The sequence below is a fragment of the Gambusia affinis genome, linkage group LG22 (genome assembly GCF_019740435.1).
Source record: "Gambusia affinis linkage group LG22, SWU_Gaff_1.0, whole genome shotgun sequence".
NCBI classification, from domain to species: Eukaryota; Metazoa; Chordata; class Actinopteri; order Cyprinodontiformes; family Poeciliidae; genus Gambusia; species Gambusia affinis.
In genome coordinates, this window is record NC_057889.1 from 8,750,687 (window position 1) to 8,769,858 (window position 19,172).

The window sequence follows — 19,172 nt, forward strand, 5'->3', positions numbered from 1 at the left end:
TAATTTGTGGCAAGATCTTGAAATCACTTTCCACGTCTCCATGCAGAATAAACAGTACACCTGGGCAGGTGCAGACATAGTGTGAACTCACCTCAGGCAACAATAAACTTACTAGGTCCATGTACTTTGGGAGACAGTCCTAAGCTCTGCTGTTGGCACATATTTACACATTTAAAAATTACTGTGGGTAAAAAACAAACTTATGAAATCATTTAGCCTTACAAGAAGTACCATGCCACTTTGTGATTTAGAAATAATTAATACTGCGTAAAATAGGCTGTCACTTAAGGCAGCCTTATTTCCTGTTCTAGGTGACATGGCAGCCACATCAAAGGCAGAGACGACAGGGGAAATCCCACTACAGTACCACAAGTCTTTTTGAAACAGCCTCGGGATGGTTATGGATGGCTTGATTTCACAAGCACACACGCACACGCACACGCACACGCACAGTGACTCAGTGTTTGAGAGAAAGACCTGGGCCTTCCTCTGCTCTATTGTGATTCGATTTTTCAATGTTGGGAGCAACTGTATTTGGGTCTGAACTTGAAACCAAATCCTTAGACGCCTAAACTCACCTGCTACCTGTTGCACATTTTCGGTCCACCTGTATGAGGACCCCTTCAATGCAGCTATCAGTGCTCGTATATATACAAAAGGACATAGATACATGTACATTCCCACACAAAGCTGTTCTGTACATTTGTCTATGATGACTCAGTGAATGATGCCTTTGTCAGGCTGTCAACACTGAGCTGAGACCTTTGTAAAAAACTTATTATGTTAACTCCTACATCTAAAAATGGCCCCCAGCTTTCAGCTCAAGGGAGACGTAGACAAACAGGTGTATCCACAGTAAAATCCTCTGTCATTATTTCCTCCAGTGCAATGACAAAATAAAGGTGGAGCAAAGTAAATTAGCTAGTTAGCAAAGAGGCTTTGGGCCAATGCCACAGTAGCTGCACTAATACTCAGAGTAGGTCCCAGCTTAGAGTCATTAACATTCCTCTATAACAAGGACAAGTGTACATCTGGAGATCCCAAGTGCTCAGATGTGCACATCCACTACACAGTCTTGCATGTAAGGGAATTCAATATGTCCCCTTTTCTACAGGCCAGATTGTGCACTTTGGATGACATTTGATCTGCATTCCACCCCAGTCTTCTGGCAGTGTTGCATGTTTGACTGCATCTGTCGTCATTCACCCTGAGAGATGTTTTAATTTATCTGAAAATGCTTTCAAAACATGTGTATAAAATGCAAAGTGGTATATTGTGTCAAAAGTTTTTTTTAATTACCTAGAAATTGTAGGGCAGGTACAAACAGGTTTAAATAGCTGGTGCAGGATTTTTCCTCAAGATCATTTGAAGCTAGTGGCATCATGGGAAATTATGAGGCCTTAAGAAACCACAAATACCCTGTTCAGGAAATATCTTCTTAGTTGAAAGAAGTCAATGAAGGGAATATTCAACAGGCATTTTGCTTCGTAGTTAAAAGAAGTTCAAGTTCTGACATGTTAAATTCATTTAAATTATTGGATTTTCCATCTAGGAATGACACTTTGTACACAAGGCTACCAAAAGATGATATTGGTAATTCCCAAAACATTAACATGTATGAGTAAAAAGAAAACATCTACAACAAAATAAGCTGGGCAGTTCTGGAGATTGAAGGACATACTATTCACAGCTTGTTTCTTCATGTGGTTATTTCTCCTACGATCTCAAATTAACCCAAAAGTGATGTTGTGAAGAAAGACAGACACCACTCTTCTAAACTGCCCAAATACTACATAAATATTGTACTTTTATGTTAATATAAATAAAGAATTGTTTAGTCTTATAGTAGAGTAACTGAATTTTAAAACTCTGTAGGACTAGTTGAGACCACAGCAGCAAGAATCTTTTATTTGGAACTTTCGTGTTTGGTTTATTTTCTTCCTGTTCGCTCTAGGTTCTGGTTTTTCTAGGTTTTCAATAGAGATAAGCATGACCTTTCATGATGGATGGACAGACGTCTTGCTAATGAGATGAAGCTTCATGAACAATTTCACTGAGAACATCAACACATATTGGCCAGTAAAATGAATGGTTAGCGACGACGACTGGCGATGAGTCTTTAACATCACCACTGATAAATTTTGACCCACAATCCTTTGCAAAAATGACTAAAACCATCACAAATGTGAGCATTTTGGAGGGAAACTACATGCTAAATTGATGTTCCAATATTATGCTATCAACATTTCAAAGAAAAAAAATCTATTGAAGTTACAAACAGCAAATTGAAAGGGAACTGATTCTTTTACATTTTGTCATGCAGAAATATCTTGGTCATTGGAGTAGAACAGCAGAAGATATTTAGAAAACTATTAATCATGAATTGTAAGAGTGAAAACTTATTAAGTCAAGTTACACAACAAAACTTGATATTTGATATAAAGACTAGCAATGAACAAATCTGCAACAAAAAAGCAGAACCTCGTGTTAGCATTGTGTGCTGAATGATATACACCAAAAGCTTTGCCATCCATTAGTGTGAAAAGAGAATTACCAAACAGCCTTAACTATGGTGCATCAAGAAAGCTGACACTGAGAATGTGACTCACCTACTGATGAAGGCCTCCTGTAGTGAGGGGGGCACTCCAGTGTGCCTCGTTGAGTTCGACCAAACATGGCGGAGTAAACAGAAATCTGCATGCCCTGTTTGCAGTTGAGCCTCATCTGCTCCTCCTCACAGACAACCTTACTTTTATACTCATCTGTGGACAGGGAGAAGAAATAATTACACAAAGTTTCACAACTTTATTAATGTTTCAGTTATCATTAATATCTCCTAAAAATTTCAAAAACAATAAAATGTTACACAAATTACGTTTCATAGGTTAAGCATAGGTTCTGGTTACAGGAAACAGCGTTTTATTCCTTGAGAACAATGACATATAGAGGGAAATTAATGAGTTAACGTGCAGAGCCACGCAGAGGAATTCCTCAGACACACCCAGCCAAAGTGACCTGTGACAGCAAGGAGCAGATCCACTGGCCTTGAAATGAAAACACAACAGCAGCCCCTTCTCCGTCCATGTGGGGAGTGGAACAGGAATGTTGGCTAAAGACAGCAGACAAAACGGACAGGATATTTCCTGGTGATGGATTCACTCTTGCTTTCTCTCCCTCTCTGTTTTTCTTCACTTGAAGTGCCCTCCATCCGACTTTCCTTTCAGAAGCAGTGACACCTGCCTGTTGCACCTCACCAACACCCCATGTGGCCTTTCTTTCTTCCACACAGAAGCCATTGGTTAAGTGACACCGAACAAAAAGCTGTTGATTGGCCCTGGCGTCTGGTGCAGAAAGAAAAAGTGGGGGCACCAGAAGGATCAGTGGATTATTGCTCACTTGTGGTCACTCTAGCGAGAAGTTTTACACAGCTCAGTGCAGCTTGGCTCAGCACAGCTCTGAGATTTGAATGGATGCTAAAATCAGGGTGGGATTACTGCACTGTTGAAGCTCACCTCTGAAGTGATACTCTTAACTTGCTGGCTCACAGGATGGAAGGCAAAGGATAATGGTAGAAAAAATACTTTTTTCTTTAAAGGCAAAAGAAGAGATCTCAATAGATACGGAAAGATTATATTATAGGGAAATTAACTGATGAGAAGGAGACTGCTCTACTGCTTTAGCAACCCCTTTTCTCATTTGTCCCTATCTTCAACTATCAACTATATTCAATATTATTGAGATTTTAGGTGATAAATCAACACAAACTGATGCAGAATTCTGAAGTAGATGGAAAAACATGTATGGTTTTCAAAATTCTAAAGTCTATAAAAAGTGGCCTCTATTCAGCACCTCTGAGTCAATACTTTGTAAAACCAGTGTTTTGGGATATGCCTAGCTTTGAACATGTAGAGGCACATTTTACTTTGCATTGTTACTTGCAAAGTACCTCAAGCTTGGTCAGGTTGGATGAACAGAGTTGCCACAAATTGGACATAAGTCTGGACTTTGTCAAGTTCAGTTTACACCTGAACTTGCTTTAATAAAAACCATGCCATTTAATTTCCAACTTTTCTTGCAGAAAAGTGAACCTTTGTCATAGTCTCACATCATTTTAAGCTTCTAACAGAATCCTCTAGCAGGATTTCAAATTGCCAAGTGTCATTCATGTTCCCCATAACTTTGACTATCACTACAACATGTTACATGTAGCCAGTTTGATGTGAAAAGTTATGCTTTATGTCACTCATAGCTACTATTGGACTGATTGGACAGATGGGTTGTATATGGTTGCACTGGATTTTATTTAAGGGTAGTATTGTAAATGGAGCTGAATTCAAATGCATGCACCATTTTTATTTATTTTTTAATCAATAACAACTTTGTAAACCTTTACATATTTTTTCCTTCACCTTACTGTCACTGCATTGATCTATCATATGAAATCCCCACAAAGCAAAGTGTGAAAAGTTCAAAGGATGCAAAGACGTTTTTTAAAAGCCTTGTCTGTACGGGCGACTTAAAAAAGGGTCCAAGGGTCACATGGGAGGGACAAAAATGTCAGAGAAGGCGGACGATGATGGACTTACTAGGTCTGCATTTGTACCAGACAATGAGGTATTTACTGCTGCCAGGACACTGGTCCGTCCCAAACACACGGCTGTTGACAAGGACTTGACAGCTCCTTCTGTCTTGGCACTCGTCCAACATTTTCTAAAGAAGAAAAGTGACACAGAGCAGAAGAGAACCAAAGACAGCTTTAGAGGGAGAACAATAAACAAAAATGATGGTGAAATCAGGACCCTGCAAACCTAAACCCACTTCAAACAGGCTGGCTTTATACATGGAAAGCCAAGGAAAGGAAAAACTTTGGGAAACTCCACTCTTGTAATTTCCTGGCATTGTTTTTATTCTCTGGTTTCATCATCTGCATCCCAGGTGAGAACATTCACCAATATCCCAGATTTTTTTTTCTCCCCTACGTTCCCCTGCACAATGTGAGGTGACAGGGTAAACTTAGTCTCTCATCCAAACTTGTTTGTCAATTATTTTAGGAATGCAGTGAAATATGAATATATTTGGGAGAAATTTTGTTTATTTCTCCCAATAACGCAACTTTATGTTGCTGCCTAAAAAAAATTTATCCAGGAAAAAATTTATCATGTAGCAAGACAAAAATCTGTCACTGATTAAACAAAAAACTGGTGACTTATTCAAGAGTTAAATAAGTTCCTATTTTAGCTTCTTTGTAATATGTTATCAATATGACATTTACATATTTTTTCACGTATTAAAAGACAAAAAATGTGTCCATTTTGATATTCAAGTAAGTTTAGAGAAAACAATTATACAGCAATAAAAAAATATATTTAAACTGTGCAGATTTAGCTTTAGTTCTATATATACTTCCTTAGATTAACAAGACATTTAAACAAAACAACAAACTCCAACACAGTTATCTATAAATTCAACATTTTATAGAGACATTTCCACAATAATGCCAACAATCCTGCAGTTATAAACAGGTGGTACGATAGGATTCCACAGTTTTGCTCATGTGGGTGGCAGATCAGCCAGTCAAAGTTTCACTTCCATACAAAGCAGCCTCTGTGCCTGTGCATTCATGTCTGACTTGTCTATGGTAGAAATAGTGGGTGTTTGACTCTAAAAGGCAGGGCGAACCAAGAATGAAGCTAACAACTGAATGAATGCTTAACAATACGTGTTTGTGTCTGTGTTGCAAAGCGGTGGTTTTAGTCCCACCGCATCCTAATTTAGGAAAGGATGCTGAAGCAAAAACTCCATGAAATTGCATTGTGCTGTGGGAATACACAAGCCCCTTTCCCATTTATAGTGGGTAATTTGGCGGAAAACACCCCAACAAAGCATTACATAATCAGTGGTTTCACAAAAATTTACCCTTGTCCAATTTGACCACCTTGTGGGACACATTCAGAAATTTGGAGAGAAACAAGTTTGTTTATGTGCTAAAACGGGACTAAGAGGTGAGCAATGCCATGGATGGAACTGAAATTTGTAAAAGAGCTAAAACAGAATCGAAAAGTATAGAAGGACGTTACAAATTATCACTGTTGTGATTATTTACCTGTAGTGCGGTGGACATCGAGCAATATTGATCATCCTCCTGGGAATTGTAGGAGCTCAGGAGTGCCTGGTATGTTTGAGGACACTGTTGAGGATCAGAGGGCCTTTTTCTACCATAGAAAGCTGATTGGACAGTTATGGTGGTACGGGGGGGACAACGAACAGACAGGATCTCTCCGTCACAGGCCTGTTCAGTGTAGTTCCTCAACACTTTGGATAGGTAGCCTTTAAAACAGAGAGAAGCCAGCACGGATACATTTTTACAAAACATTGCAAAACGTTTTCTTGGATCTCCTTTACTTTAATCCTTTAAAATGCAGCAAATAGAAAAATTGTATAGGGAATCAAACAAAATATGCAGCTTCCTGAAAAAAAAAAAAAAAAAAAATATATATATATATATATATATATATATATATATATATATATATATATACACACTTTTAGCAATTTCACATTTGACAAGTGATGTTCACATACAAAATGTTTATTCTCCAAGGTATACCCCAAGGTACCTAAAGCCGAAATTGCAACATAAAGAGGTTTTAAAACTGTGTAGTCCTATGAACTAACAAATATGCATATCACTTTACTAAAATGACAAAAATGACAAATGTTTATTTGTCATATTTTGAGAATCATATATGCAGTAATGTAGTGTAATAACATGTTTTTGTTAGTCTATTACGAAACATTTCAATAAATTACAGTGAAGTTGCAAAACGTCAATACACTCAAACTTACATAAACTCACAATATGCACACAGCGCGATTCAATTATCCCTATTTGCTGAGCAGTATAAAAGAGGAAGGAACACACACACGCGCCTACGCACACACAGTATCCAAACACACACAACAAAACACTTGAACAAGGCACAGTGACACACACATTGGCCCCCTATCACCATGGCCACAGTTAAAAGGAGGAAGGGAAACAGAGGAGACATTTGAGGGCTTTGAAAGGTCAGCCTCTCTCTAAATAGAGATGCTTTTAGAAATGGTTATTTCACCAGCTAAGACTTTTAGATCTGAAAATGGAAAAGGAATGAATATGCAGTCAGTATTTATGTGGGAATGATTTGTATAACACCCGTCACATTATTAAAAGTTCAAGCCCCCAAAAAACAACAATACCTGCCTTTGTTACATATATTATTTCCAATACTTGTATAATATATATTTGAAGGAACTATCTATCTAATGCAAATTAACATGAACATTATCTCAAGTTAAAGGTTGACTGAGCAGCACTTGTGTGGCTTGGACATTTCATCAAGACATCATTTCTCAAATTGTGATTGTTTTAATGATTTGGGCTTTGCTGGTCCCCTCCCACCATCCACCTCTCACTCACTATGATCTCCATCTCCAACAACTGCACACACCCCCTGTCTACTTTGCTTGCCACATTCCAGAGTAAGAGAGAACTTGGCATTTCCCCTGGCAGAAGGACCACACACACACACACACACACACACACACACACCCACATGCCTACACACACATAAAGAAACAAAACATCAACACAAACAATGTGGTCAGGACAAGCCTGTTTGGCTCCTGAATATGGGACCTCTGGTGATGTTGTAACAGTATCGCATTATCCGAAGCTGGTTCCTGGCAGAGCCCCCTATCGTGCTATAACAGCGTATTTGTGTAACCAAGGAAACAGACAGGGTTAGGAAGGCAGTGAAACAGACTTGGCTTAAGATAGCTTAGAGAAATTGCCATTTGGAGGTTTCTTCAAAGAGACGTCCTTGTGCAACAGTTTCTTCGTTATAACCGCTGTGATGGGCCTTACTCCACCCCAGAAGGGGGGCAGGGAGGGAAAAAAACTAACAGATTATCTCACAAGAACCCTCAGGTGCTTCCTTAAGACTCCAAGTTGTCTCTTTTTCCCTCCTGCTATTTCAGGAACATACCTATTGTTAATCTTCCTTCTACCTGTTGAATGAGGTCTACTTTAAAGACCAACAAACCGAGCGGCTGTGTGGACACCATGGCCAATGACAGGTGTCCCTCAAAGGCAGACAGCTTAACAATAATGGAGGAACACCCAGGCATCTTCCTCCTCCCGTTTCCTCCCCCTGTTCTTTTCATGTGGCTTCAAACTATTTCTTTAACTAGATCTCTGCCCTTTACCCCTAACAAAAGCTGTCACGCTATTTTGTCTACAGGTTTGTTTGTTCGGCTATTAAAAGACAGGAGGCTGCGGTGGAGAAGCTGCTCTTGTACAAACAGGTCACTTTTGTCTGAGTTCTTTGTTGATATTAACATGTTTAATCTCAATAGAGGGACCACTTGGATCTATTCTAAACAAAGACAGATGAAGCTGCACCTGCCTTTTGTATCTAAGGCCCAACCAAGAAGGGATCTTTTCCTGTGACGCAATTAAACCTGTCAGTCGGGTGTTCAGCTCACAGACCGTATAACTAGACCTTTAGCTTCTCATTTGTGGTCATGTGAGGACTCTTAAGTCTGACCCGGTGAGGGAGGAGGTCAGGTATGATGGAGATTAGTGACGAGTTACTGTGTTGTGTCAACAAGACAGAAAAGGAAGCTGCTGTGAGAAATTTTCCTTCTAAAATCACAGCTTGCAGCTTTCCCACAATGTTACCTGTCTCGCCTTTCAGGTCAGCTGGGCTTTGACTAATTCAGTTTGTGGTCCAGGTTCATTCAGATTCTTGTCTTTGCTCATAATGAGTATGCCAAGCCCTTAGAGAGAGAAAAAAAAAACAAAAAGTGTGGGTTTGACAACACTCTTGGCCCAGGTAGAGTCAATGAGCTAGTTTTCTGTTTGAAAGATGCAGTCTCTTCCTATTGGCTATCACTTCAGTGCATTCACAATAGCAGCAGCTTTAGATATAACTGGTATGTTTTTACAGTGTTAGCTTAGCACAGAAGCTTGTTAAAGAGCTTAGGCCTTTAACTCAGTTTATTATATAAAGTAAACCTTCTTGCCCCAGTACTAAGTTTTTACTCTGGTGAATATTAACAGATTAAAATCTGATATAATGCCACAAATATGGGTATTTACATTCACATTTAGAGATATCCAGCAGGCTGCAGAAACTACAAGATTAGACAGAAAGGTCCAAGTGCAGTGCCAGGCTGCACTGCATATTCATACCCCTTGAATATGCAATATGCATTTTTTAAATGTTGTCACAGTACAGTCACAAATTATAACATATTGTGACGTAGAAAGTGATCTTCACATTTTTTAATAAATAATAATAATCTGAAATGTGTGGCATACATTCCACACATGGTTTAAATGTGTGTTAAATCATAAAAAAATGTGAATAAGTTCAAAGGGTACGAATACTTTTCTGAGGCACAACATATCATTAACTATACTTCAAAACATTTAAAAGCCAAGAAGTCCTTTCATTTTTTTAGCAACAAAAACCCAAGCCTGTATTGCGTACCATCATGCCACATTTAAGCATTTACAGCTTTATAAATTTATTGGGATTATTTTAAGCAAATTATAGCCATTAAACCATGAAAGGTTCCAAGACGCTGTGCTGCAGGCTTGCTGTGGAAGAAAGAATTCCCTTCAAGTGGTAACTTATAGGAAGTATTACCACTCAAAGACACAGGCCGCACTCTGTATTTGTAGAGAGATGGGGGATGAAAAGTAAAACTTATACCACTTTATCTCGGCAGAAAATGGCTCAGACAAGCATGTAGGTGACTGCCTGAAAACTGAATTTAAAATCTCTAAATTGTTCATATATATACTGCAGAAATTAACATTTAGGAAAATTGGCTCAAGAGACATTAAAACACTGAAAGAATAAAATAAATAGCATCTGTATTTGTAAAGATAATGACAAATCTTTCTAAAAGTAGAAGCAGGATGTGGCCATAACTTTAAACCTTGAAGAAGCTACTTTTCTTAATTCAGAAGCATGAACACACTGTAGCACCAAAACAATACATGCATCTTTTAGACGTCACATGAATTTTCTATCATTAAACCACAAGCTCAAAAATGAAGAACCAAAATTTCCACAAAAACACGTTTTCAAATGATAATGACAAATACCAAATGCTTTTCTACAGATACACAGAACAATGCTTACAGTAAAGCCCTTCAGATTGAAGGCTAAAAAATGCATTCCTAAAATACACAACATTCTTCTCCTTACAATAAATTAGTCTTGCTCTTACAGTCACGCCTTGGATTAGCCTACTTTCTAGTTAATCACACTATGGGGCAAAGAAAGCGCATGGGGGTATTCTGCAGAAATGGATACTTCACTCGGAGCCCTTTCAAGATGTGGTGAAGCCCAGTAGGATTTTGATAAGAATGTGAATGTGCATGGGAAATATCCTGCGGCTTGAAATTGTGGGACAAGTCTTTAAAAAATTTGGTGGAACAAAATAATGTTTTAAAATTGGGGAAATAACCTAAAACATGTTCTTGGGGATGTTCTTAAAAATTCTAATTCAACCGTTTTACAGCATTTATTGTTAATATTTATACTGCAGAAAATAACATTTAGGAAAATTGGCTCAAAGCTTCATCTTTGTCAGCACTTTATGGTTGCACATCTTTTGCAGCTAAAAGCTATGAAAAAGAAACCACTTGTTTGATCAGAACGACAAAATAAATTTGTTTTGAAGTTCTATGTTCAAACACAGAGGTGATCTTACGTACACACAACCAAGGTCAGAGGCAAACAATTAATTTTTCATCTGTGTTTTGGACTAGTGCCATTCAAGTCCAATCCTCACTTGCCAGTGACACAGGTTTTTGATGTGTCATGTTTCAACACCAAGGTGTGACAAAAGAATAGTGACAATGAAATAGTGACAATTTCTAGCGTATTTTACAAAATACGCTAGAAATAGTGTATTTCTACACTAATTTAGTCACACCACTAAATTAGTGTGACCACCATTGATCACCGTGGTTCAAAATTTCTACACTCCAAGAGACTCCAAGTACACACAAAAAATTTAGTTAAGGGCTACAAAAGTGGATTTTCTGTATGTCCCCTTTAAATCTAATTTGGACTAGACAATATAAGACAGAACTTCAGGGGAATTTGGATGCACACAATTCATCAATCTAAATTCCACTTCATAGTTATTCAGTTTAACAATCTTTACTTTGATGTTAGCAGATGTGTCCAGACAGTCCCTTTTAGAGTTTGCACACATAATTTTCATAGTTTGATATCCAAAAGCAAGTGAAGTGCAACCAAACAGGTATATCACATATTGTGTGCCAGTCGACGCATGATCTGTTTCACTTGAATAGTTTCCAGCTGGACCCCATCCTCCCTTCAAATGACGGTAGTGAGACTAGAATCTGGGCAGATGGAGTCATTAAAACTGGAGACACAAACACAAACATCCCTGTTGCACAATCTGATGATTCCCCTGTGCCAACACAGACAGTTAAGCACACACTCATAAATAAACCAGCAGGGTCACACAGAAGCAATCAGACATCAAACAGCTCTCCATAAATAACTTCTAACCCTACCTCTGCCCCTATTTTGTCTGAAAGCAGCTCATTAATTATTTTCATGATGTATGACACCAAGAGAAGGAGCCTGCAAGGCCTGGACTTGCAACTGGACTCACTGGACTATGAGCTTTAAGTCTGAAATGTATTTAAAAGAACATAATGAGAAAGAAGGTATAAAACAGTGAAAGTATAAAACAGGATCCAGAAGTATACTAATATGATAATAATGCAGCATAATATTGACAAGTTATAGGTACATATCTTTAGCAAGAAAATGAAAGGTGAATAGGATCAACAGATTAAATAAGCCCAATATAAAGTAAAGTCAATACCTTGCAGGTCTAAAAACAATCACTCTTTTTGTTATTCACAAGCTCTTAAAGTCAATGAAACTTCATTTAGATTTTTCAATCATTGCAAAGATTTACTGAATTGTACTGGGCATGGTAAACACCAACCTAGGTTGAAACTGGGCTCTTGGTCAATTTGCACCTTTGCCAATTTGTACTTCATTTTGCACCAATGCATTGTGATTTTATCTATTCTTATTTTCATTCAATACCCATGCTTTATCCACCTCCTGCAGGCACATGTTTTTTGATTGCAACAAAGCCTTCCACGCTAGAAGGTACCATCTGGTACCCAAAAGGTCATGTTTAAGCTGTCTTAAATAGCAAAATGTGCAAAGATACAAAATGGTGAAAGGGCAAAATAACCAGCACCGCATAAGTAACTCTAGGTCTGTTGTGACAAAGAGAGTTGAGCCAAAAGGGAAGCTTGATGATTTACTACACTTTAAATCAGGGGAGTGCAATCCTGGTCCTCGAGGGCCGGTGTCCTGCAACTCTTAGATGTCTCCCTGGTCCAACACACTTGAATCCAATAGCTGAATCACCTTCTAAGTGCAGTCAGGTTCTCCAGAGTCCTGCTAATGACCTCATTATTTGACTCAGGTGTGTTGAAGTAGAGACATCTAAAAGTTGCAGGAGACCGGCCATCGAGGCCAGGAGTGCCCACCCCTGCTTTAAATGATACAATGATAGTTATATTTGCGTGTTGCCTGAAAGAATGAGACCCTGTACAAACACAAAAGTTAAGTTAGTGTCCTCTATTGAGTGGTTCTGGATACCCTCAAGGACAGATTTAGGAGACTGGCTTATTGGTGGAGGTCAGAGTACTAGAGGCATTACAGCAAAGTACTAAACGGAGCCAGTTAATGTGATATAAGCATGGAAGGAATGGATGCCTCCTGGAGAAGTCTTAAGGGAAAGCCTAATACTGCAACAAAGTCAAAAGAGATATTGTCTCTCAAGCTCAATGATCACAGAATAAGCCTACATGTTTTTCCTTACAAACATTAGGCATAAGGAAACAAGATTGTTTCCTTACAAACAAACTACATCTTAATCTAAGATTAAGATGTAGAACAATAAGGGAAGTTCTACTTGTGGGTCTGTTGCCTAAACTCTCCCTGAGGGGTAAATAGGTATAAAACATCTGCTGGCTTACAGATGTCATCACAGCTTGACAGTGGCTGCAAAGTCTCCCTTAGGGAATCCTCAAACTTTGGTCCCACCCAAGCCCACTCATGACCTCTTTTAGCTCATGTCTTTCCTGGTGACCTCTGAGGGCCAAAGGGTAGCCAGGAGAGGGGACATGTTGCTCTGAGTTTCTGAGCATGTGTGCTGAGGGTTTCTTATCATTGGTGGGTGGTGGCTATGGAGATGAAGGGTGAATAACAAGAGACTGAAAGGTTTCAAGAACACCCCTGCATGTCCAGACGCCCAAAGACAGAGTCTAATGGAGGGGCAGACACACAGATTGAGAGAAGGGCCAAGAGGAGGACACATAAGTCATTTTAATGGTCATTTTTATAGCCTGGGAGAAGTGGGTGGAAACCAGACTGTCCGTTATTAACTGGAGCTCCAGTTTTTATTGCTGCAAAGTGAACGACAGATGGAGTCTTCCTCAATCATTCAAAGTGGACCGTGTTTAAGAGTCTAAACAGCATAAATCTGGGCCAAAAGTACAAACATGACAAGCCTCAGCAAGACATTGTCCAAAACATGTGCATTATAGTAGAAAAGGTTGAAGAATAATAACTCCAAAAATATTGGTTTCAACTACACTTTACATTAAGAAGACAATTTTAATAACTCAACAACTAAGTAAAACTGATTTCACACCTCAACAAATAAAGACCCAGAATATGAAAATGGACAGCGCCATCATCCATCCATCCATCCATCCATCCATTCATCCATCCATCCACCCACCCATCCATCCATACATCCATCCATGCATCCATCCATCCATCCATCCATCCATACATCCATCCATCCTTCCATCCTTCCATCCATCCAACCTTCCATCCATCCATCCATCCATCCATCCATACATCCATCCATCCATGGTCTGTATCATGTGTTCTAACAATCTTGGGTATAAATGACACATAATAGAAGTGAAGCCATCGTTTGCACAATAAAATTTACCTCTCCAATCCTTAGGGCCAGCCCACCCACACCCTTTCATTGCTACAAAGGTTTGAACCTGCCAACAGCATGACAGTTAGCCTCTAGCAAATTTTAAACATGCGGAAAAGATGAGAGAAATATTTTCCTTAGAAAAAGTGAAGTGGGAGGGCATTGGGACTCTTCAGCTTCTCAAGGGGAATTAACAAGCTTATCTCAGGGGTTGTTCATTGACAACAAGGAATAGAGTAACTCTCATGAAACAGAAAATATGAAAAGAGGGGTGCAGCATGTCCAATGAGATTTAGAAGGCAGACCTTTTTCCTAAATAGTTAAGGGGGAGTTTCCTTTCAGTTCGAGAGCTTTTAGCTTCTAAAAGCTAAAAGTTCTCACACTACCTTGTTAGTGTGAACAGGGTAAAACAAGAATGTTAGTTTGTAACTGGGGTGGTGCTTAAAATGTTATTCATTTAAATTTTTTACTTCAGAGTAAAAAATGTCACTGAAGTTTTTCAATCAAATTATTAAGTCTGTCTCAAGGTCAAAATGTAATTTTTCTTTCACTAAACTGGGCCCAAAACAATTATTACCAACTGAAACTTCTTTCAGCCTCAGCTCTGCACTGCATTTGTTAACTAGCAATTTTGTTAAGTAGCAAAAGGTTACACAACTGCCTGTAAATACTTGTGAACATCTTTCTCCTTCACACAACCTGTCCAAGAAATGTTCACAAACATAAAGAGTCATAGTCCTGCCGAGGTACACTTTATCTGTAACTACAGGACCCAACCTGAACTAGTGATTTAACTGCTAAAGAATGAAGATGTTTTTATCTAACCTGCCAAAATGCCAATTGTGCTAAGATTTAAAGTTTTGGGAAGCAGCCCAATAAATACAATCCTTCAATGGCCCACGCTGCAAAACAACACTCCTCATCTGGCATGCATTCTAAAGTCTCAAATTTGTGTTCACAAATTGACTGGCCAAAAAAGAATGCTCTGGTTTATTTTTAATTAATTAATATCCCCAAACACTGCTTTTCATTCAAGAGAAAAAACAAACAAACAAACAAAAAAACAAAAAACCAGAGACCTAAACTAAGTATGCCAAAGGTTGGGGCAGAGGACTGAAAAAGGCTTCAATATATCCTTTTAATATGTTATACAGCAACCAGTACACCATTCATCTAACAAATAACATAAATAGAACGAGACAGAATATGTATATTTGAACCTTATGCACAATTTCAATCAGGTTCGTGTTTGCAACTCATAAAAGTTATATTAATTTCCATGTTCGATGATGAAAAATCAATGTAACAACAATGGCTTCATATGATGAAGGCAGTCATATCAAAGCCTTCTGGTCAAATGTGAATTTATATGTTAAAGACCATAGTGGTCTGTCCAGGGTTGAGAAAATAGGAAGAAATGATGAGGAGTAGTGAGGAGAGAGAGATTGATTAATTGGCTATGATCGCTTATGACAACAAAAATCAGCTAAACAAACAAGAAAATCTATCAGTCTTCAGGTAGACAGAGTAATTTCTGGTCCAGTTCTGAATAGCTGCGTTACATAATTGCACACCAAACTTACCTCTAAACTTTATAAGTTTATCTAGTTTTCTCACAACAGATCATTTTGACTTAAAGGCCCATTCCAAAATCAATGAATAAAACATGGATAGTAATTTATATAATACTTTCAAGATTTTTATGTTTATTTTTCTGGCACAAAAATATTTGAACTAATAGCAATCTATTTATTGTAAACGAGTAGATATTTAGACTTGTGGGGCCTTATATTTAGGATGTAAATGTAATTAATTTGTGTGAACAGGCTAAAACAAGAATGTAATTTGCTTGCCTTTCTTATTAGTTTCCTCCACATTTACCTGAGCTTCCCATACTGGTTAGCTACAGATTAGTTGTGATTTCGGAAGGCTTTTGCTGAAGTGTGCCGCAGTGCATACAGTCAGTCTGACACAGTTGGAAGGCTACACAATGCCTCCTTGTTCAGCCTGGCCCTTCTGCTTCTCCATCTCTCTTTCCGTCTCTCAGTGTGCCTCGAGGAGTTTAATCAAACTACAGTCGCTTTGTTTTTCTTTCCTTTATTAAAAACAGTAAGATAAATAAGTTGGAAAGACTTGAGTGATAAGAAAAAAGTTAATGTTAGATGAAGGCGGACACATTTATGTCTAAACCCAAACATAAATCAGTTCCCAAGAAGCGTGGTGAGGAACATGAAAGAGGAGGAGGGAAATGAAAGCATTGCTGACAGTCTGAAAGCAGCAGAAATAGTTCTGTCCATGAGTTTTTGCATGTGCTTGTCATTGGCGCTGCAATAAGTTTTATTCCTTCACTATAGGAGAGCTGGACCTAAGCAAATCACTGGGCTACGTACAAACCCACCAAGCTCTCTGAAGATCTCATTTCTGTTTAATTAGATGTTACGACAATCAAACTGAATACTACAACATTTTGTGATTGCAGCTGCAGACGCCATAATTTGCCGAATTCAACTTTGCGCTCACAGGATGAAAAATGACACAGCATTCTTTGCTAATCTTTCAATTGTTGACTAAACAGAAGCAGCCAAGATGTGAAGACAGTTTCTCAGCACAGCTGCAATCTCTACTGAAGAGTAGTCCTCACGTTTCCCAGTGTTTTCTTTGGAGCGTCTAGGGCAAGTGCGAACATACACCTGTGATGTATATAGACATTTTTGTAGGTAAGTGGTTGAAGAATCAGACTCCCTCTCTATTCACCACAATAACAGTCATTACTAAAAAGAATCTATCCAAGTCAACACCTTGCTGGGCAGTTTGGGTGGTTTCATGTACTGAAAGCAGACTATGCAAAATAATGATTATCACATGGAGGCCTAGCTTTTGGGACACTCATCTACCAGTAATAAGAGTTGATTTAGAAACCAGTGCTGCTCATAGAAAGACCTCTTTCTCAGCACATTTTAGTAATTCAAAAAGCAACACAGATAAGCCCAAAATGAGACACTATTTAAAAAGAAAGTGACACCTACTTTTACCCAGACATAGGTTTGCTTTCTCTTTACAGTAAACAAAGTGATAACAGTGCATCGCCTTATCTGTTGTGGCCAGTTTAGGCTGCCTTGTTATGGTGCTAAACAGTGGTTTCACAATTTAAGCCATGGGAAATCTCAACAATTGTTAACTTATGACTCATGAGTCATAGCAATATGATAAGATGAACTATGGGAATTTAGTAACGTAAAGAAAAAACTGATTCTGTCCAGGCTGTCCTGAGTGGACCACAGGTCTAGTTAGAGTAACCTCAGTATTCATATTTTAGAGTACAAGACAACTCTAAAATTTGAGTGATACTTTGACCATTTCAGTTCCTCTTAAATGGTGTTGAAACAAAAAGATTTTAAGTCATGCATTATATTTTGCTAAGTTAAAAAGTCCAAAATAATTCACAATTAGTTTTAATTTTAAATATTGGTTAGCACTGACTGTATTAAATATTGAATTTAAATTCATTCATTCAGAAGAATTATTTTATGTTTTAGAAAAAATACAGTAAAAACACTAATATTCATGAAGTAACAGACTGCTTCTATTTTTAGTCTTTTTGGACTAAAGAGGATGTCTTATTTGAAAAAGTACATCGTTCTTATGTTGTCTAAAATCCACCACATCTACATCCCCTAACATAGAGACAGACGGCACAAAGTAAGGTAAGTTCACACTCACAATGAACCAGAATCCATTCCTTTTGGATTGAATTCTATATGCTGTGTTTTTTTTTTTGCACTATACACTACGGTACATTGATCTATTTTTATGCTCAATCCAGCAAGATTTTGATTTGTTTCTTCCAAGGAAACAAATTTCCAAATTTGGAAATAAATGATAATAACCATTTATTATCATTTATAATCAATAATAAAATAATTATTTATTATGTAAATGATTCACATTTAATGTATAACTGTAATTTCAGCAAATTCACAATTTCACAACTTTTAATTGTGTATTTCTTCACCCGAATCATTTCTTCATCCATTATGGAAAATTGCACTGTCGCAAGTTTTAAATCTAACCTTGCTTACGAAATCACTAAATTCTTGAAAATGAGGTCACATAAAAATTGTATCAAGCTAACTTTGACTTTGCCAAACAATTGTCAAAGCAACGTTAAATTTAAGATTAATTTGCATCTCTACTAGCAAAAATGCAACAAGCTTCTAAAATTCAACAAAGTACACAGTAAGAGAGAAGATCAAAGTCTAGCTTTACAGCAACAGGTTCATACATGATTGTTCTTGGGATAGGACCAAGATATTACTAAGAGTAATTAGTGTGATCAACTCTAAATCTGTTAAACCTTAACATGTGTTCGACCAGAAATTAATATTATAATAACTTATACTACCAGCACTCAGAAATAAGAATTATTGACCTAGATTATGTGCACAAAAAGGAATTTGACTTCAGTTTCAAACACTCACAGCTTACAGATGTAAAGCATTCATATCTAAACTTTAGCAGGAATAAAATAAAGGATAAATGGAAGGGTATGTGTACAACCAATTTGGCAGCTTGCATTTGTAAGATTGTGTGTGCACATAATCACAAACCACAATTTTGATCTATTACCCCACCAGCTTCCTGATTATATAAAAATAATCTCAACCTGAGTGGTATATGATTTAGAATAAGTAGCACAGGAAGCTGCCGTATTGCAGTGCATTTGTAAAAACTCAGTTCGGTGGGAAAGTAATCATGGCCCAAACCAGCTTTTAGTGCTCAACACATTTTCTCTCTCTACTGCTCACTCTGTGCATTGAATATGGATTTTGTGTTTATGTTGACAAAAAACATTTGGGTATGTTAGTTGGAATACTGCCAGCCCAGTGCGGCTGTGCTTAGGTTAACATGAGGCCAGTAGGGCCATTTGTTTTTTTCAAATTCTGGGATGACCAGTCACACAGATGCCCGCAAAGTGAATAAACTACTGCTGGTTGTATGAGGACCCATCACAAGGCCTCCATATGTTGCCGCCACCCTGATAAACCAACAAACTCTCAACACAGTAGTTTTGTCAAGCTTTAAAAAGTCAGGGG

At 38.0% G+C, this 19,172-nt stretch overlaps 1 protein-coding gene across 1 annotated transcript in view; it reads right to left on the reverse strand.

The window, feature by feature from the left end:
• LOC122825802 (protein eva-1 homolog A) overlaps positions 1-19,172 on the reverse strand; it is a 66,393-nt gene that overhangs the window by 38,717 nt on the left and 8,504 nt on the right. Inside the window, exons 2-4 of the mRNA XM_044107362.1 lie at positions 6,104-6,327; positions 4,587-4,710; positions 2,610-2,762 (exon numbers count right to left, since the gene is read on the reverse strand). Of these exons, the coding sequence (XP_043963297.1) occupies positions 2,610-2,762; positions 4,587-4,710; positions 6,104-6,327 (501 nt within the window). The remainder of the gene's footprint in view (positions 1-2,609; positions 2,763-4,586; positions 4,711-6,103; positions 6,328-19,172) is intronic.